At 36.0% G+C, this 21734-nt stretch overlaps 4 protein-coding genes across 4 annotated transcripts; 3 read left to right on the forward strand and 1 right to left on the reverse strand.

Moving 5' to 3' along the window:
- Positions 1–4586: 4586 nt before the first annotated feature.
- Positions 4587–6454, forward strand: LOC112347774 (26S proteasome regulatory subunit RPN11-like). The gene is made up of 2 exons (XM_024679140.1): positions 4587–4738; positions 6259–6454. Exons 1-2 carry the CDS (start codon positions 4587–4589, stop codon positions 6452–6454), a joined length of 348 nt encoding a protein of 115 aa, XP_024534908.1.
- A 4303-nt stretch (positions 6455–10757) lies between these two features.
- Positions 10758–11855, forward strand: LOC112347737 (3-dehydrosphinganine reductase TSC10A-like). Its single transcript, XM_024679079.1, has 2 exons — positions 10758–11057; positions 11243–11855. The coding sequence occupies exons 1-2, from the start codon at positions 10779–10781 to the stop codon at positions 11342–11344; spliced, it is 381 nt and encodes a 126-aa protein (XP_024534847.1). The 5' UTR covers positions 10758–10778; the 3' UTR covers positions 11345–11855.
- A 5924-nt stretch (positions 11856–17779) lies between these two features.
- LOC9658428 (3-dehydrosphinganine reductase TSC10A) lies at positions 17780–19245 on the forward strand. Its single transcript, XM_024679077.1, has 5 exons — positions 17780–18079; positions 18265–18528; positions 18588–18735; positions 18786–19109; positions 19164–19245. Exons 1-5 carry the CDS (start codon positions 17801–17803, stop codon positions 19181–19183), a joined length of 1035 nt encoding a protein of 344 aa, XP_024534845.1. The 5' UTR covers positions 17780–17800; the 3' UTR covers positions 19184–19245.
- LOC112347735 (pentatricopeptide repeat-containing protein At4g02750-like) lies at positions 19164–21262 on the reverse strand. The gene is made up of 2 exons (XM_024679076.1): positions 21067–21262; positions 19164–20987 (listed from the first exon to the last, which is right to left on the reverse strand). The coding sequence occupies exons 1-2, from the start codon at positions 21070–21072 to the stop codon at positions 19176–19178; spliced, it is 1818 nt and encodes a 605-aa protein (XP_024534844.1). The 5' UTR covers positions 21073–21262; the 3' UTR covers positions 19164–19175.
- Positions 21263–21734: the final 472 nt, after the last annotated feature.

A 21734-nucleotide genomic window follows, 5' to 3' on the forward strand; every position in this document is an offset into this window, starting at 1 on the left:
AATATTTTACCATTGTATTTAATAAATGTGTTTTGCCAGTACCACCAGGGCCATCAATAAAAATAAAACGGTTGGTATCGGTTGAGCATTTGATGATGTTAACAATTTCATTGAATATAGCTAATTGTTCAGTATTCAAGTTTCTAATATAATGGTAAATTTCTGTATGTGAATGGTTGCAATTTGGTATTGGTTGAATAGAGGTATTTAAGATTGGGATAGGTAAATTGTATGATTGGTTTGTTTTACCATGTATTTTCATTCTTGAGTTAATGTCTATTAGAGCAAGTTTATATTGATATAGAATATTTGTTCTACCAAAATCTTTAGAGAGCTGATCTTTAAAAACATCCCAAAGATATGGTGGGTCTTGTGGATTGCAATAAATACATATGAAAGTAAAGAGTTGATGCAATTGTGTAAGCATTTGAAAATTACATGCTTCTTGTAAACAATTATACCACTCATTATCATCGTCAAGAAAACCCATAGCAACAACAGCTTGTTGAAAGCTTTGGTAAATTACATCATTAATTGTTTTAATATTGTTGAAGAATGTCACTCCTCTTTTGTGAAGAAGAATAATACATAAGTGGTACAACTCAGTATTTAGAGGAGATACTGTGTATAGTGGAGGAATAACCTTTTTCTTTTTTTGACATTGCCATATATTAGCAGATTTATTGAAAACATAATGTAAAAGTATTTCAACGTAGGTATATTGTCTTGCATTCAGATCATGAATATTGAGTTCGAACAATTTTATTAGCATTGTTCCATTATGTGCTGCTCTTTGCAAGGCATTGTGCTCCGAGCCTTCTGTAAAATACACATTTTGGAAGTCAGGAAGATGTACAGGTAGACGTATTATAAGGTGTGAGCATCCATGCATTTTAAATTTAAATATCCTCCAAATAGCTTTTGGTGCTGAAATGTATCGGGTATTTATAAAATTCATGATTTCATCCCAGTTTAATATGTTTTCAGACTAAGTAGCTGTTTGGATTTGAATGGTTGCACAATCATATCCTTTATAAACATATTGAAAAAGATACTTAATACTTTTAATTGATGCACATATTTCTACATTTATATAGGCTTTGTATTTTTTACATAAATATTTATTATATGGGACGATCCATCTATTATCAATTGGAACATCATTTTTAAGGAAGGTGCGACCATTGTTCGGCCTAAAATATTCTGGGTACCCATCCATATAATATATAGTTTTGTCATTGAAGTTTTTGGGATAGTTTTTGGAGCATTTTTTGTTTTCTATACATGGACTTTGAGGATTTAGTAATCCACATGGACCATGTATCATATGTGATGTGATTATTTCAAATAGTTCAGGCTTTGATAAAGGGTCAAGTAATTGAGCAAATACATATTGGTCAATAGTGTCACGGTCTTTAATTTTACTTTCATTATCTAATATGCCTAGGAAATGACAATGTGGCAAACCTCTTTTTTGGAACTCAATGACATTTATAAATGCAATACATCTTCCAAAGATATTATTTTGTGTAATATCATGGAGAAAATATTTTCGCTTCATGTTAAAAACCCTAGCAACTATATCAGGTCGGTCTTCAGGTCCTTCATTAGGGTGCAGATTTTGTAATATCTCAAGCCATTTAGGGTTGCAAGTAAAAGTTATGAAAATATCAAGTTTTGAGTATTTTGTTACAATTGCCATAGCATCTTGGTAATTTTGTTGTATAGCTCTTGGGCTTCTTGTAAAAGTAGAAAGTAAAATAACAATTTTTCCTAGTCGAGCATTTGCATCAGCAACTTTGCCAGCAACATAATCCATCAAACCTATATAAAAATCAACTGTCATATTTTTTTGATTAGATCTATAGTATTGTAAATTGTTGCTTTCAATTTTAACATAGGCATTTACAATTTATTGTTGGGTGAGTTTTCCAGCATGTAAAATTTGGTCATATGTAACTGTAGAGGTTGATAATGTTGAATCTCTTTTGGACAAACGATAAGCATAATATTGAGGGAGTGTTACATGCTTGTTAGAAGAAAGCTTGTCATGCTAGGCTCTATCTCCATGTGGAAAAAGCAATGGATAAACCATAGGATTGCAATTAGCATTTAAAATAGATATATGTTGTGGTTCTGATGATTTTGGATGAATGCATATTTCACGGTCAAAAGGTGGCACACCATCTTCACTTTGGAAAACTATTGCAACATCATTAGTTTGTGGAGTATTATATCAACGATGGTCTGTGCCTTCATTTTTAATGAGCATATAAACTCCACGTAAATTGCTACCAGAAGTAATAGTTCTTGAAATATTTTCTCGCTCCAATTCATACATCATTCTAAAAGCTTGTGCATATGGATTAATATGTCGAAGTATCGTATCTAGTTGAAACAGTAAATTATAATCACATTTAATGTTAAAAGGGTTTTGTTTTCTGATATCAATAGCCTCATTGGAGTCTAGCATGTACAATTGATTGTAACTTGGATTTTGATGTATTGAAGGATGTTGTGGCATAATTTTGTGATAGATTTGTCCATGAATTCTATAGCAATATGGACCATGACCCGTAAAAGTATCAATGCTAGCTCCCATAGATGCGAAAGCAAGTGCACTATTATAGTCTTATATTACTCTTGAAATTAGAGTGTTTCTGTGAGTTATACAGAATACAGAAAAGGTGGTAATGGAAGTATTGGAGGTAGGTAGACCTGTCCACTCTTGCAACAAATAGACTTGTTCTCATCGGCAAAGTGTGAGGCATGACAATACTTACAAATATATGATAAGCGACCTATATTCATTGTCAAAACAGATGTATCATTATATAGGTAATTGCTAGCAAGTGTGCTGCGAATTTGAGGTGAAGGGGGCAAATAGGAATTGGAAATTGATTGCTGTTCAATGTGATTATTAAGATTTGTTTGATGTCGATACTCTGTAGCCTCTTGAATATTACTGTTGTAAAAGCTATATGTATGCTGGCACTGGTTAGTGTCTTGAACGTTATCACTGTACGTGGAATGTGTATGTCTGTGTCGAATAGCATTCAGTTATGTCGAAGGCGCGACATTATTTTCAACAGTTTCTTTTGAAAATGGAGATCAATTATTAGCGCAGATAGAAAGGAAAAGATTTTTACTGAGGGTATGGACAGGCATAAAAACTAACCTTTTCAATGCAATTGGGTGTTGCCAAAAAAGAGCAGATTGATGTGTGTTACCTAATACAGTGTCTTCTCGCAAGACTTACATTTTTGCTACCTCACTGTGAGCACCATGTTTTGTCCACTAAATTGGGATCTACAAGGCACACGCTCCAATTGATCAGCCCAGGAATTTGTGGAGCAGCGCAGTGCCTTAGATCTGCGAGCTCGAATGGAGGATCATCCCGTCGTGTGGGTTTCCACTCTTCTTCTTTTCCAGCTTCACAGACCCCAAGACGTAACGAAGCCTTAAGGATTGCCAACGAATCTCCATCACCATGAAGCATCTGTCCATCCTGCTCACTCCCTCGGCGAGTTTGGCAGCCATATCCACCAGTCCATCACTTGCTTGCTTGCTTGGAAGAGTCACTCCAAAACCTGAAACAAATAAAGGTGCATCAGTACTGCCACAAAACGAAACTATAAAAAATACGAACAAAGAAGAGGAAGAGAGAAACTACACTGGGAATATGTGGCCACCAATTCGTTGTGAACAAGAACACTAAACTCTGATTCCATTCAGCCACAAAGATCTGTCTCACAAAATTATTTCAGGTGGCCTAGGCATTATTGCTTACTTGGTCATGTGAATTATTTTCCTCCCAGTCCCCCAGCTGAGAGAATGCTTCTTCTCATTTTTTCTCCTTTCCTTGTATGGAATGAAGATGGTTGCAAGATGGAAGTAAGCAGTCAAAGCTTGCAGGGCATGATTGGCTCTCCGTTGTCTTGAACATGGCTCGCTCACTCGGCTCTCATCCAAAAGTTTTTGCGATTAAAAATCGAGCAAAGCGGCTGCCAAGCTTTCCAAGGACCTGTTCAGCGAATAAAACAATGATGCTTTGCTTATTGTGTGAGTTTGTGCTCGCTGTCCCATGCACCACTGTTGTGTCTGTTGTGTGGGTGAGTGATGGATCAAACTGAATCCCCTGCTGGATCAAAAATAGGAATTCCCGTGCCTCACCTCCACACCTCCAGGCTGTGCCATGCCCTTGCTCGCCATCCGTTCCAACAAATCCCTGGCCGCTGCTTCCCTGTCGATGCCTCTGGCCATGCCATTGCAACTACTCATTGCCATTGTGCTCCTTCTGCTGGAAAAGGGAATGCAGCATTGCCAAGCAATCCCCTGTCCTTGCCGTTGCTGGGCAGCAGTGCCCCCTCTCCCACTTCCCTTGGAAACCCCGTGGTTGGGAGGAGCTGTGGTGAAAAAAAAGAGAGCTTTACCAGGCAAGTAGACAAGTGTCACTCACACCCTCCTCCCCCGGCCGGGGCCATGTTGCGCGCCCACTGGCCGGCCCAAAACCTCGCAAAAATATTTCAAAAGGACGTGCGGTAAGAAACCGATCCCACATCCGAGCTGGTGTGCCAATGGAAGTTATGGGTCTCATGCTAGGTGATTTTGTGGATGAGTACACTGTCTGGGTCATCAATGTTTTCACGATGCCGCAGAATGGCACTGGTGTCAGCATGGAGGCTGTTGATCTAGTTTTCCAGACCAAGATGATGGATATGCTTAAACAAATAGGAAGGTTCTTATCACATTTTTCTTTTCTGCAAGAGAAATATGAAATAGTGTTTAATATGTGGTGGAGGCAGTTTTGCTACATTTTAAAGAAGTCACTAAGATGATTGGCATGCCTGCTTTGGCGGAGATTCTTGCAAGAGACTTTGAAGTTGTAATAATACAATTGATCCCAAGTACAACTATGTAGCAAGCTTATAGATAGTATATTGTACAAACAGAAAAGAAAAGCACACTGTGGAACAGGAAATGAAAGTGTATAGTACTTTAATCAGCCTTGAATGCAATAACTTTTGGCGAGCTCTCATGGGCACCAGTTGAGAATAAGAAGTGGCCTGTTGGTGGCTTCTTTGTCTCCAAAAGCTTGATTACCCCAGGCATCCATGCAGAAGTGAACATTCTTAGAAACTGGCTAGGACTAAGACTATATGCTTGGTCTATATAAGTGTCTTCCATGCAAACATCTTGGGGGTGGCCATTATCTGGATAGAATTTGCCGTGGACCCACAAAGTTTGAAAAAACGGTTGTTCATTCTTGCAATAGTGACACCAACCAATATCTTGTGTTTGTTTCTCGACCTTGAACTTTTTGCAAACATGGCAGCCGCAACAAACAAAGATCACTCGAGGATTTTCAGGGATAAAGTAGCCATGCACCTATTGATAAAACATGCATCATGAACCACTGGTAAAGATCAAGAAAGACATACCCCAAAGAAGTTTTTTCCCGTATATGAATGAAACATAGTGTAGCTGTTTCTGTATGTGGTCCCAAGGCGTATCATCAGGAATTTTCAAGACAATAGTCGAGGGTGCAATCCTGAACACATTTTTATCTTTAGTTCCTCAGAGATTATAGAAAATATGACTTGGCATATCCCCAGCAAACCATGATGATTTGAGCTCATGATAGACATGGTCCATATCACCCAGCACATGCACCTGTTTTTGAAGTTCACCCAAAAAATTCAATCAAAATATTAGAAATACCTTATAGGTGTTTTCAGCTTCAAGATCATCAGCAATGAATATGATGTTTATAGTGTTAGGCGTTTGATCCACACCGGTGATTGCCGCAGCAACTGTTGCAGAAGCATAAGCAAAAGCATCCCCTGCAAACTAATTTAGTGGAACAATGTCTAATGGCCTGACAAAGTCAAGCATTGGAGGAGCCTTCTCTGGCCATGCTCGAACATGTGTGGCCGTAGAAATATCTACCGAGAGACGATGGAGCCATTGTGCGGCAGTGTGAGGTTGAAAACTTTGTTGAGATCCAGCCCCATCATCTTCTCTTTGATTGACAGAGATGGAGGTTGACCGCGGTGTTCTTCAAGTATGTGCGAGTTGGAAGAGCTCTCGCTGTGATGCGGGCTGGCAAATGGACTCTTGGGAAGGTTCTGTCCATTCCCATTGGCGCTGCTAGAAGTTTCCAAAGTGAGCAATCAAGTTCTATCATATGACTGTGATGTAAGCATCATCAGGAAGTGGATGAAGAGCTTCACTCTCATCGCGACCTTCGCCCTCCAGCACGTCCATGACAAATCCGAAGGGATTGCTCGACTGGAACTGCTACATATCTGCTCGATCATTTCGAATTCTTAGCGCCAGAGAAGATCCAAACAATCTTGTAGATGCGATTGCAGATGTAGATGTTGTCAGGCTTCACGTCCAGGTGAGCAAGGCTGTGCCGAGTGAATGTGCTTCAAAGCGTTTAAGAGCTTAAATTGCCTCGACAGTGGAGTAAGAATGAAGATCATACAAATTCTACGCACCATAAATACCTTGATTTGATGAAACTCCACATGTTAACGCGATGAAGAGCCAAAAGCGGAGACACATAGTGTATGAGAATACCAAAGTTATGAAAGAAGAATCACAAATAACAACTTGTGATGGGGTTCTTAGGAGCAAAGACACCAGCGTTGACACAGCACCTCCGATTTGGATCGCAAATCGGCATCAACGGCAAAACCAATTCGCTTGACAGGCCACAACGGTCATGTGACACGCGTCACCAGGCCTTCCTCTCTTGCCACACACGGCTTGGCTGCCTCCCATTGGCCCGATTATTTGCTAACATGTGGTTAAAGAAATAACCCCTTTACAGTTACCCCCCCATCGGACAGCCCCGATTGGCCAGATCTGGCGGCCCAGAAAGTTTGGCGTTTGCTTCTTATAGTAGTAGATTAGTCTTAAGTGATAAGTATGCTAGTTTTTGCTTTGGGAGGATATGGATATACTATTGTAATATAGAAATCATGTATTATTTTAATTTTGGGAGTGAGAGTTATTAGTAAACATATATTAGAGCGGAATTTAAATTAAAAAAGAGTAACATATTATTTCTCACAGATAATCCATTTGAAACTATAATTATATAATATAATAATTATTGAGACATCTTAAAATACATAAGTTCAGAATTGTAATAAATTATAATAATTTTTTATGTGTTGCATGCAGTAATGCTTGGTTTGCTTAATAGTAGTGTTATTCCTATTTATTAATCCAATTGATAAAAATTTTATAATTATAAACATGTTTATAATTTATAAACACATGATTAATCTTATTAAATATCAAGATGGTAGAATACTAGAATATACTAGAAATTGTTTACAAAAGCTTATAAATTATAAACATCTTTATAAATTTTAAATACAAGATTAATCTAAATGAATAACACTTAAGTGGTAGAATATCCTAAAATATTCTAGGTATATCCACTACCACCCCACTTTCTCTATAGCGTTGCTTAAGCAAACCAAAAAACATCATTCATTTGTATTTTGCTAACATATTACAAATGTTAACACAATTTTAGGCATGTAGTATGCCTACTATTGTTTTAGAGTGACAAAAAATACAAATTTCACGTGTCAAGTATAGAGGGAATTTATAATTATTGAACAAAATAATTCTTTTTGGAAGTATTAGTAATTAGTGTCAGATTTATATTATTTAAAGATAAATTTATACTTAAAATTAAATTAAATATCTTGAAATTACTAAGCTAGTTATATATTATTACTCTATTTTTTCTTCATGGGTTTTAATACCTGGTTCTATCTTTTATTTTTATTTATTATATATCAGTGTAAGTATAATATTTTGAAATTAATCCTTAATTAATAACTTCTTTATACAGTAACAATCATTGAAGGAGAAGATAATTTTAATTGGGCTCCAGATATGAAATTTGCTCTTGCAAATTGTAATGTTTATAAAGCAAATGTTATTTTATGGAGAAAAGGTAATGAATTTGCTTACTTTGATTATAATACACTATCAGCAGAAAAGTGCTCTAAAATAATAAATAATGTACCATTTGATGGTGTATCTTTTATTGGTAATGGTCATTTTAAAACTAAAGGTTGGTATGGATGGCAAAATTTGGCATTTGATGGTGATTATTCACATGATGGTTATGATGATGTAGTATTTCAGTAGAGAAGAAGGTAATATAAGCATTATATGAGATTTATATTAATTAAAAAATGTTGTAGTGATGTTATAAATAAAAGCATTTAAAGTTATAAAACAAAAAATGGTATGGACAATTGAAACAGTTAAAACTTGTATTTACTTTTGATAAATTCATAGTTAAGAAGCAATAAATCATAGAAAAAATCCAATATTGAATGAGACAAAGATATATAAAGATATATATTAAAAACTAAACATGTATTTGTACTTTTTTTTGTTTTGTTTATTTTTAATGTTATCAGTATTAATTCTTGACATATAATAATTTTTAATAAATTTGTATAAGAATTTTATGAATAAGACCAATGTATGGTTTAGTATAACAACCACATTCAAACCCCTAAAAGCTGCCCTTAATTGTTTTTTCAAGTCTGGCTGAATCAATCAATCCTTTTCTCTTTCTTAGACTCATCAGGCAATTGACATTGTTTTCAGCTTTTTAAAAATGTAGACATTTGGAATTTACCACAATAGTGAAGTGTTTGATTTGTATTGGAAAAAATTTACAAAATTTAAAAACAACATTAATTGTCATATATATATATATATATATATATATATATATATATCTCACTTCTATTGAACTTTGATATGTGGACCATATTTGTGGGATATTAATATATCATCACAAACATTTTCACTAAATGTAGCACATGTGATCATGGGATGAAATTTGGATATATTGTCATTATAGATTCTTGGAAGTATAAAAGATATATATAAGGATTAAATAGCTTCTAAATAGGTTAAAGGGAGAGGATAAGTTTTGGCAAATGATTTTTGAAAAGTTAGAGATAAGTTGAGTATAACTAGTGGCAAACATCCATAATCAAATGGACAAATAAAAATTATAAACTAGCTAGTGGAATATATGCTAAAGTCTTTTATGGAAAACTTGACTCGATATTAAGAGTATGGGAGAATCATTTGCCTTTACTTTAGATTGCTCATAATTGCACTCATCAATTGGATATTTACATGTTTCTATTCATGGTCATGTATAGCTATAAGCCCAAGTCTCTCATGAGTTTAATTTTGGCTTTAGTTTGAGTGCCTCATATTTGTGATTTTTTTGAGGATATGAAAGTGGCAAAGTTGAACATAAGACAAGTTCAAGAATGAAACAAGAAATTGACTAATGCACATCATCATTATTAGAAATATAAAGTTGGTGACAAAATTTCCTTAAACTATTAAATGCATAACAATATCTAAAAGGGTAGTGCTAAATTGTCTCCACAATATTGTATTGTATTATCTTCAATTTTGTTGCATATGCAACATTTTATGTAAACAAGTTTGAAACATGTTTATACTCTAGTGATGTGAATTTTAGGTCCCAAAGATTGATGCTAATAAAGTTGATCTAACTAATATTCTTGTTTAAAGGTTGGTGAAACAAATTGCAAGACAATTTGGGAGTTGTTAGTTTGGTGGAATGGTTATTTTATGGACGAACTTATATGGGAAATTGAGGATGATGTGAAAAGAGTGTTTTCAAGTTTTATGTATAACTTCAATGACATTCTCAAAAGCATGTAATGTGCAACAAATTATTATCTTATATGTACAAGTTTAATCATCATCAAACTATCGTATCAAAACTTATAAGATTTAGGAGTAGTTTTTTAAATTCCTCCTCTCTAACCTTTTTTGTTGGAAACTAACCAAAAGAAGACCAGATATTTCTGCTAGGAAAGTATAGTAAATTATTTCTCTCACAATGAAACTAATGAATTTAATTATAATATCTCTAACTATCTTATATTAAAAACTATTTTGGAAATATGTTTTTTCAAACTATACTACCACTTAATATTGTATTTTTTTCATTTTATGTCATAAGTCATGTTTCATTATCATAGTTTTAATATATGTTTTATTATCTATTTTAAGTACTACACTCTGGATTTTATGCTTTTATTAATTTTTATTTTAAATTTCTAGCTAATAATATATTATAATAATATTAATGGTATTTATAAAGATGAACATTCTTTTGTTATTTTAATTTTATCAAAATCTTTTAATAACTCTCTTCTTCGTTCAATCTGAACATTAACTGATAAAGTTCTTGTTCTATATCTTGTTGAATTGATGCCCTACTATACATAGAATTAACAGTAATTGTGACATGTATTCCTCCTCCTGAGGCAGTATATTCTCCATTTTCCCAAAAATTATTAAAGTACCTAACTTTACACAGATTTGTTACATGACAATATGCTTGGGGAGAAGGTGGATCTTGTGTACCAATTGATATACAATCTTGAGTTGCTTCACTTAGCAAATACCCACCAACTAAAAGAAAATATAGTAAAAATGAATAAAGGAAAACAACTACAACAAACTCTGTCAGTCTCTAAGTATGAAATGGTTTATATCTGCTTTATAAAGGCTTTTGAAATAGCATTAAAATAGGATATGCTTAGTTATTATTCCATAGCAATCAGTATTCTTTTATTTAACGAAAAGATCAAGAATTATCAATTTTATCAAAATCAAAAGAGTGTAGCAGTAAAGTACCAAATCGAATTGATGTGAGCCCTAGCGCGGGAGCAATGGCGGGGCTAGTGGCGGCGGGAGCGGCAGCGGCAGCGTCGGTGGCGTTTGCACTTCTTACATTTGGCAGGAGGAAGAAACTGGCTATCCCATCGCTGGCGGGTAAGCACGTCTTTATCACAGGAGCTTCCAGCGGCATTGGGCTCGCCATTGCCAAGCAGGCCCTCCTCCAAGGGGCATTTGTTGCCATCTCGGCCAGAAACCAGCTCAAGCTCGACAAGGCGGCTCAATCTCTTGTGAGTGAAGCGCACTGCGACAGCCATAGCATCAAAGTTTTGGTATGTATACATACATCTCTTTCTGCCTTGATCGTCCATCGTTCTGATAGCTTTTTGTTTTGTTTGTTTCTTGTTTCTTTCGTCTTGTTTTCTTCTGTTCGTCCTTTGGATTGCTTTCTTTATTCGTTCTTACTTGATTGGAATTTTTCCAAGTTCTTACTTGGGAGTTATCCTACTTTTATCAGGTGGCCGACGTTGGCGATTTTAATGCGATATCCTCCGCCGTGAGCGAGGCTCACTCGTGGAAACCAATCGACGTCCTGGTTTGCAACGCGGGGTACACTTAAGGCTGGATACTTTGACGAAGTCCCGGTAGAAGTCATGCGGGTCAAGTCCAGACGAACTTGATGGGAGTGATTCATACAGTCCACACCGCGCTTCCACTCATGAAGCCGCTCGCAAGCGAAAAGAAGCACTCGATTGTGATCGTCAGCTCCGGAGCAGGACTGGTATACTTCACTCCTTTATAGGAATCTTTTTGTATATCTTGTGTTCATCTTTTCTCCAGTTCCTTTTGTACGGGAGCTCAGCGTACAGTGCAACCAAGCATGCTCTACGAGGATTAGCAGAGTGTCTCCATCTCGACCAGTTCTGGCCGAGAGTATTGTAAATCTCTACGAGGGACCAGCATCTATACCAGTGAGTGCCGAAAAATTCTACTGCTTGTAAAGAAGAAAACTTTGAGCAATTGTTCTTTAGGCCCATACTTGGGCAGTACTGCAAGAACACTGTGGTTGGCATCCTGCAAGCAGGCACAACATTGGACCTTTATTCCGTAAACTAGCTCTTTTCATGCAATTTTTCTTTTAACTCTTTTATTTTCTATCAGCTGTTCAAGCTTTCCTTTGCTTTTTAAATTTTGCTATGTCTCTATGTGATGCTTGAAGATCAAGAATGGTAGACTTTGCAAAGTATACATTGCTAAGTGTGTTTCCAGAAAAAGAGGTAAAAAACCACTCTTTCTCACTCTCTTTCTCTCCTTACTGTTATAATGGCAAGAGGTTGATACTTTTAATTCTTTTTATTGGTCTCCACCTAAACTAAATGAGCAATTAACCAGCACGTGTGCACATAGACCAAAAAGGCATTACAAAAGGAAATTTTAAATTATCATTAAGTTAAACACATTTGATATAGTGATAAAAAATTCATGTTATTGGCTTATATATAAGATTTTTCTCAAGTGGTAGTGAATATTGCCATTTATTATGATGCACGGGAAGGGAGCAGCATTGTGGAGGTAAACATCATGTTTGTAAGGAGTTTCTTACAGCACTCTCAAGTTTTCCCAAGTTTGTGAAGAACAGGATAACAAAGTAAAAGAAGCTTATACAAGGTTTGTGCATCTAAGCATGGATGGAGTGTCCAAATCGTTGAATGCAGGAAGAACTCACCAGGCAAGCAAATTAAGCCTTAGTCTCTCGATTCAATTGCTAAGCTTTTTTCTCTCACATTCTAGATATGCAGCACTTAAGACACCCCATTGCCAACAACAAAATTTACCTTCATGAAAATCCTCCAAAAGGGGTGGAACAGCAGACTTGGCAGCAAGGAGTGACTAGCAACAGGCACAAGGTAAACAAGCAAACTTTGATTTCTTTCCAATGACACTCTTTTGTTGATCAGATTCCATCGATGATGATCAAGAAGAATCAAGTTTTGAGATAAATCCACTGTGTATGCACTTGGGACTGTCGGGCTATGACAATGACTCTGATGGGCTATGGTTGTATTATGTGCAATATTCTTGTGAGGAGTATACAAAGTTTAGTGGTTAAGGATAAGTAACTTTAGTAGAATAATATTAGAACATAATCATGTGTATCCTGATAATTAAAAATTTAAAAAACATAATAAAATACTGTATATCAAACTAAACCTGTTAGACATTTTATATGTTAGTTCAACCAAATCAAGAAGCTCAGTGAATATACAGAAAATGTCATTATCATCATTTTAACATCTTCATTATCCGATCTTGCCCATGTCCTTGCTATGAAACCATTTATTGAGCCATGGTCATTGACACTTTTAGTTCCTTTTCAATCATTCCCTCCCGATATAACATCATGGCAGAGAGATCTCTATCATAGCTGGCATAGACAAAGTAAGGGAAGTGATCCCTTTAGATGAAATAAATATAAAAAATAAATATTATTAATAATAGATACTATTGTTAAATAATTTATCATTTGAAAGCCATTTTCTATGAAGGTATAATAAACTTTCATAGGCCCCTTGCTTGTTCTGGGAACATATACAGTTGCTATACACTTCTAAAATGTTGCCACGTGTCATAACCACATCTGGGCCTGCCTGTGAGGGCCAGTGACCATGCATATGCTTGCCTGTTGACTGTCAATAACGTTTGCACCCAGCTTGCCACGTTATTAACAGTCGAAGGCTCTCACTGCAGGTTAACCTATGATTTTTTGAGTAATGTATCAAAAACTTTATTTTAAACTTATAAGCATATATCTTTTCTCATTCTTAGCATTTAGTAAGTCCATTTGCCAAGTCCACTTTCTACTGCATTGTTACACTTTAAAATTTTAGCTCTTTAATATATAATTGCATTTAATACTTTAGCTATTTACTCAAACAGCATAAACATGATAAGTGATAAGTATGCTACTTTTTGCTTTGGGAGAATATGGATATACTATAGTATATCCATATGACTCTACACAAAACCTCAAAGTGAGCATCATTGATTATTATGAAGTTTATTTGCAATCTAATGAGAATTGTAGTATAGAAATCATGTATTAATTTAATTTTGGGAGTGAGAGTTATTAGTAAACATATATTAGAGCGGAATTTAAATTAAAAAAGAGTAACATATTATTTCTCACAGAAAATCCATTTGAAACTATAATTTTATAATATAATAATTATTGAGAGTTCTTAAAATACATAAGATCAGAATTGTAATAAATTATAATAATTTGCTATGTGTTGCATGCAGTAATGCTTGGTTTTCTTAATAGTAGTGTTATTCCCATTTATTAATCCAATTGATCAGAATTTTATAATTATAAACATGTTTGTAATTTATAAACACAAGATTAATCATATTGAATATCAAAATGGTAGAATAAACTAGAATATACTAGAAAGTGTTTACAAAAGCTTATAAATTATAAACATCTTTATAAATTTTAAACACAAGATTAATCTAAATGAATAACACTTAAGTGGTAGAGTATCATAAAATATCCAAGCATATTCTAGGTATATCCACTACCACCCCACTTCCCTTATAGCTTTGCTTAAGCAAACCAAAAACCTTGTTATTCTTCATAAATTACATCATTCATTTGTATTTTGCTAACATAGTACAAATGTTAACACAATTCTAGGTATGTAGTATGCCTACTCTTGTTTTAGAGTGACAAAAATACAAATTTCATGTGTCAAGTATAGAGGAAATTTATAATTATTGAACAAAATAATTCTTTTTGGAAATATTAGCTTTATATTATATAAAGATAAATTTATACTTAAAATTACATTAAATATCTTGAAATTACTAAGCTAGTTATATATTATTACTCTATTTTTTCTTCATGGGTTTTAATACTTGGTTCTATCTTTTATTTTTATTTAATATATATATATCAGTGTAAGTATAATATTTTGAAATTAATCCTTAATTAATAACTTCTTTATACAGTAACAATCATTGAAGGAAAAGATAAATTTAATTGGCTCCAGATATGAAATTTGCTCTTGCAAATTGTAATGTTTATCAAGAAAATGTTATTTTATGTAATGAATTTGCTTACTTTGATTATAATACACTAGCAGCATAAAAATGCTCTAAAGTAATAAATAATGTAACATTTGGTGTATCTTTTATTGGTAATGGTCATTTTAAAACTGAAGGTTGGTATGGATGGCAAAATTAGGCATTTGATAGTGATTATTCACATGATAGTTATGATGAAGTAATATTTCAATAGAGAAGAAGTTAATATAAGCATTATATGAGATTTTTATATTAATTAAAAATGTTGTAGTAATGTTATAAATAAAATCATTTAAAGTTCTAAAAAACAATGGTATGAACAATTGAAACAATTAAAACTTATATTTAATTTTAATAAATTCATAGTTAAGAAGCAATAAATTATAGAAAACACCCAATATTGAATGAGACAAAGATATATAAAGATATATGTTAGAAACAAAACATGTATTTGTACCTTTTTGGGTTTTTTCTATTTATAATTTTATCAGTATTAATTCTTGACATATAATGATTTTGTTTGTCTATCTATATAAGAATTTTATGAATAAGACCAATGTATGGTTTAGTATAACAACCACATTCAAACCCCCAAAACCTACCCTCAATTTTATTTTTAAGTCTATGGCTGAATCAATCAATCCTTTTTTCTTTTTTAGACTCATCAGGCAATTGATATTGTTTCCAATTTTTTAAAAATGTAGACATTTGTAATTTACCACAATAGTGCCATGCTTGATTTTTATGGGAAGAAATACCAAAATTAATAATTTTTAAAATTTAAAAATAACATTAATTATCATATATATCTCACTTCTATTGAACTTTGACATGTGGACCATATTTGGGAGATATTAATCGTTTTGACTAAATGTAGCACATGTGATCATGGGATAAAATTTAGATATATTGTCATTATGGATTCTTGGAAGTATAGAAAATATATAGGGATTAAATAGCCATTAAAAACTCTTTATTAAATAATTACCCCTTTTCCAAAAGAGGATAATTTTTGGCAAATGATTTTTAAGAAGTTATAGATAAGTTGAGTATAATTAGTAACAAACATCCATAATCAAATGGACAAATAAAAATTATAAACTAGCTATTGGAATATATGCTAAAGTCTTTTATGGAAAACTTGACTCAATAAAGAGTATGGGAGAATCACTTGCCTTTACTTTAGATTGCTTATAATAACACTCATCAATTTAATATTTACACATTTCTATTTATTGTCATGTATAGCTATAAGCCCAAGTCTCTCATGAGTTTAGGTTTAGCTTTAGTTTGAGTGCCTCATACTTGTGATTTTTTTGAGGATATGAAAGTGGTAAAATTGAACATAAAACAAGTTCAAGAAAGAAACAAAAAACTAGTTAATGCACATCATCATTATCAGAAATACAAAGTTGGTGACAAAAATTTTCTTAAACTATTAAATGCATAACAATGTTTATAAGGAGGTGGTAGTGATAAATTGTCTCCACAATATTATATTGTATTATCTACAATTTTGTTGCATATGCAACATTTTATATAAGCAAGTTTAAAATATGTTTGTACTCTAGTGATGTTGTGAATTTTAGGTCCCAAAGATTGATGCTAATAAAGTTGATTTAACCAATATTTTTGTTTAAAGGTTGGTGAAACAAATTGCAAGACAATTTGGGAGTTGTTGGTTTGGTGGAATGGTTATTCTATGGACGATGTTATATGGGAAATTGAGGATGATGTGAAAAAAGTGTTTTCAAGTTTTAATTATAACTTCAATGACATTCTCAAAAGCATGTAATGTGCAACAAATTATTATCTTATATGTACAAGTTTAATCATCATCAAACTATCATATCAAAACTTATAAGATTTAAGAGTAGTTTTTTAAATTCCTCCTCTCTAACTATTTTTTTTTGGAAACTAACCCCAAGAAGACCAGATATTGCTGCTAGGAAAGTATAGTAAATTATTTCTCTTATAATAAAACTAATACATTTAATTATAATATCTCTAACTATCTTATATCAAATAATATTTTGGAAATATTTTTTTTTCAAACTATACTACCACTTAATATTGTGTTTGTTTTATTTTATGTCATAAGTCATGTATCATAATCATATTTTTAATATCTGTTATATTATATGTTTTAAATACTACACTCTGGATTATATTATTTTATTAATTTTTATTTTAAATTTATAAATAATAATATATTTTAATAATATTAATGGTATTTATAAACTTGAACATTCTTTTGTTATTTTAATTCTATCAAGATCTTTTAATAACTCTCTTCTTCGTGCAATCTGAACATTAACTGATAAACTTCCATCATTCAAATAAACAAAACCACCCATTTGACGTAGCACTGATATACATCTAATCCATATAAAATTAAAAGCTTGTTCTATATCTTGTTGAATTGATGCCCTACTATACATTCTATTAACAGTAATTGTGACATATATTCCTCCTCCAGAGGCAGTATATTCTCCATTTTCCCAAAAATTATTAAAGTACCTAACTTTACACAGATTTGTTACATGACAATACGCTTGGGGAGAAGGTGGATCTTGTGTACCAATTGATATACAATCTTGAGTTGCTTCACTTGGCAAATACCCACCAACTAAAAGAAAATATAGTAAAAATGAATAAAGGAAAACAACTACAACAAACTCTGTCATTCTTTAAGTATGAAATGGTTTATATCTTCTTTATAAAGGCTTTTTAAATAGCATTAAAATAGGATATGCTTAGTTATTACAACTTTTAAAAATAATGCTATAGTAAAATAAAGACAAACCCAATAATTCTGGGTTCTAGAACAAGACACAAGAGAGCATGCTTAGGGCCAACTTCCATAGCAATCAGTATTCTTTTATTTAACGAAAAAAATCAAAAATTATCAATTTTATCAAAATCAAAAGAGTGTAGCATAAAGTAAAGATAAACCCCAAATCGAATTGATGTGAGCCCTAGCGCGGGAGCAATGGCGGGGCTAGTGGCGGCGGGAGCGGCAGCGGCAGCAGCGGTGGCGTTTGCATTTCTTACATTTGGCAGGAGGAAGAAACTGGCTATCCCATCGCTGGCGGGCAAGCACGTCTTTATCACAGGAGCTTCCAGCGGCATTGGGCTCGCCATTGCCAAGCAGGCCCTCCTCCAAGGGGCATTTGTTACCATCTCGGCCAGAAACCAGCTCAAGCTCGACAAGGCGGCTCAATCTCTTGTGAGTGAAGCGCACTGCGACAGCCATAGCATCAAAGTTTTGGTATGTATACATACATCTCTTTCTGCCTTGATCGTCCATCGTTCTGATAGCTTTTTGTTTTGTTTGTTTCTTGTTTCTTTCGTCTTGTTTTCTTCTGTTCGTCCTTTGGATTGCTTTCTTTATTCGTTCTTACTTGATTGGAATTTTTCCAAGTTCTTACTTGGGAGTTATCCTACTTTTATCAGGTGGCCGACGTTGGCGATTTTAATGCGATATCCTCCGCCGTGAGCGAGGCTCACTCGTGGAAACCAATCGACGTCCTGGTTTGCAACGCGGGGTACACTAAGGCTGGATACTTTGACGAAGTCCCGGTGGAAGTTCATGCGGGTCAAGTCCAGACGAACTTGATGGGAGTGATTCATACAGTCCACACCGCGCTTCCACTCATGAAGCCGCTCGCAAGCGAAAAGAAGCACTCGATTGTGATCGTCAGCTCCGGAGCAGGACTGGTATACTTCACTCCTTTATAGGAATCTTTTTGTATATCTTGTGTTGATCTTTTCTCCAGTTCCTTTTGTACGGGAGCTCAGTGTACAGTGCCACCAAGCATGCTCTACGAGGATTAGCAGAGTGTCTCCATCTCGAGCTTTTGCCGTATAACATCAATGTCAATCTCGTCTGTCCTGGCTTTGTCGACACTCCTCTTATGGATCAAGGTACTTACACTTGAAAGATTTCTAGCCGTGACAGTCTACACTTTTTGCAGTGGACAAGGATGGCGAGTTTGAAACAATGCTCAAGACACTCAATCGATATGATCCCAAGACGATGCAGTCACCCGATAAGCTCGCGGAGGTCACGCTCGATGCTGTCAAGAAAGGCTCGTTTCTCGTGGCACCGAAGTCGTTTTTCCCGCTGGTGGTGCTCACTCGCGGGATGCTTGCTCCCGCGAGCTTCGCCAGGACACTGCTCGAGGCTTTCTGGGCTCCCATTATCCGCCTTGTGAGCTACAAGCTCTCGGCCGACATCAAGAAAGAAATTCTCAAAAACCACGCAGTGAAAAGGCAAAGCCATGCTCGTGAGATTGCTGGTAAGCAAGGTATTACGCTTCTCTTCTCCCCTTAATATCTTTCTTCCTTTGCAGTGCGCAGGTCTACTAACTAGTAAGTTTGTCCCTGTACATATTCGAAAGCATTATATACGATGTCGACTTAGCAGGATCCAAAGCAACAACCTTTTCGGCAGCTCGAGACCCCAGCGACGAATTCTTCTGGGTCTCGCAGGCACTCATCAGAGCTCGATAAGTCTCCGGCTGCGGCACAAACGGCATCGTCTCAATCAGCTCCTCGGCAAACTTGAGCAGCCCGACTCGGCTGTAAATGTCCACCATCGCCGAGAAGTGCTCCACCAGCGGCTTGATCCCGAGGTCCGAGCTCATCAAAAGGAAGTAGCGTGTGCCTTGCTCGAGCAGCCCTCCATGGCTGCAAGCTGCTAAAACGCTCGCGAAAGTTAGCTCGTCGGGTGCTATGGCTTCCATGACCATCTCACTCAAAACTTGGACGGCCTTCTCGCCATGGCCAGCCTTTGCATGCCCAGCGATCATAGAACTCCAGGTTCCCACGTCGGTCTGAGGGAGAACTCGAAAGAGCCCGCTTGCTCGATCCATTTGACCGTTTTGGGCATAAGCAGCGACGAGAGTGTTCCAGGAGACTATATCTCGGACTGGCATGGAATCGAGGAGCTGTCTAGCCTCGTTGAGTTTCATGTTGTGGACGTAAGCGGCCATCAGTGCGTGGAGGGATTCCAAGTTCTTGTATGGCATGGAATCAAACACCTTCTTTGATTCCTCAAGATACCCATTGTTGGCATATGCTGCACAAATTGCGTTCCAGACAATTACGTCGTGCTCAGGCATTGAGTCAAGCAACACTGTGGCTTCTTCTAGCCTTTGTTTGAGCGCAAACAGGGAGATTAAGGTCGTGCACGAAACAACGTTCCATTCCGGCATCTTGTCAAAGAGCAACTTTGCGTCGCCAACATGACCTGCTTGGGCATATGCGGAAAGAGCAGACGTCCATGAAACAACATCTTTGTAGCGCATAGACTTAAAAGTAGAGATGGACTTCTCAAGTTGGCCATTAAGAACGTAAACATTTATCATTACGTTCATTGACAGAATGTCGTGTCTCGGCATGCTTTTGAACAAGAACTCCGCGTTTTGGAGGTCTTTCTTTTGGGCATATGTGGAGAGCAACGTTGCCCATGTCACCAAATCCCGCTCCGGCATTGAATCAAACAAACTTTTCGCACGATCGAACAATGCAGTTTGTGAATACGCGACTATCATAGCGTTGAAAGTTATCACATTTGGATCTGGCATTCTCAAAAACAAGGACTCGGCTTCTTCAAGATGCCCGGCTTGGGCATATGCTGAGATAACACACGACCACGACACGACGTCTTTGTGAGGCATGGTGTCAAAAATCTCTCTCGCAGCGTCGACCTGTCCAGCCTGAGAGAAGGCATGCATCAATCCATTCCAAGAGGCAGTGTCCTTTCGAGGCGTTGCATCGAACATCTCTTTGGCTCGATCTAGCTCGCCGTTTTGGGCGTATGCCGCGGCCATGGAATTGAAAGAGACCACATTTGGATTTGGCATTCTATCGAAGGTGTTCTTGGCTTGCTGCAAACGCCCATTGTGGGCATATACACCAAACAAGATGTTCCAGGAGAAATCATTGGGATTAGCGATGGACTCAAACACCGCCTGGGCATCTGCAATGCTGCCACACCTTCCATACATGAGAACGAGGAGGTTGCAAAGGTAGAGATCAGAGCCGAGAGATGGAAGCTCTAGAATTCGAGCATGAATTTGCCTGCCTTGCTGGAGATTTCTTGAGCCTGTGCAAGCTTTGAGAAGACTGGCAAAGTAGTTTTGCTCCCTTGCGCGATCGTCCGAGTATCCCGGCTTCAAAGATTTTGGAAGAATAGTAGCCATGGCAAATAAATCTCATCAAAATATATATAGTAGTTTTAAAAGGTCTTACACACATCCAAGGAGTGCCTTGGAATTGCCATCACCTCCAAAGGAGTCTTGAGTAGCAAAGAGTATATGCCTTCCGCTCCAATCAAAACCATGACTGACAGTATCAACTGTGGCATCCCAAATGGTATGAGCTCGAAATGCTGGCCCTTGATGTCCGTCGAGCTTCTAAAGAATCTGTCGGGCATAAACTTCGTGGGTGTTCTTGGGTCGCGTCCCATGGAAAGCATTGATAACCAGCTTAGAACCTTTGGGGATGTCATAGCCACCGATCTTGCCAGAGCTGCGAGGGAGGAGGAGTGGCTGGAGGGCAAAGTCTCATCGTTTCCTTGATAATAGCTTGAAAATACTCGGGCTTTGAGAAATCGGACTCTTCGACCAGGCGGTTTGGCCCCACGACAAGGTTCTACTATATGCGAAGTCCCGATGCAAAGTACTGTGGCATAATTTTCATCTTTAGATTTGAAGATTCTATCTTAGCATTTCAGACTAAACTTTGAGACCTGAATAATTCAAACTTGATCTGATTAGTACCCATGTATGCATGCAGACTACCAACGTTGATTTCAGATGATTAACAGTATAATCATACGTAATTGCCATGACTTTAGTAGCAGCAGGAGGAAAATTCAAGTTTGGAGTAGAGAAGTTTCCACTAAATAAATTCAAAGT

Source organism: Selaginella moellendorffii, unplaced genomic scaffold (genome assembly GCF_000143415.4).
Source record: "Selaginella moellendorffii unplaced genomic scaffold, v1.0 SELMOscaffold_24, whole genome shotgun sequence".
NCBI classification, from domain to species: Eukaryota; Viridiplantae; Streptophyta; class Lycopodiopsida; order Selaginellales; family Selaginellaceae; genus Selaginella; species Selaginella moellendorffii.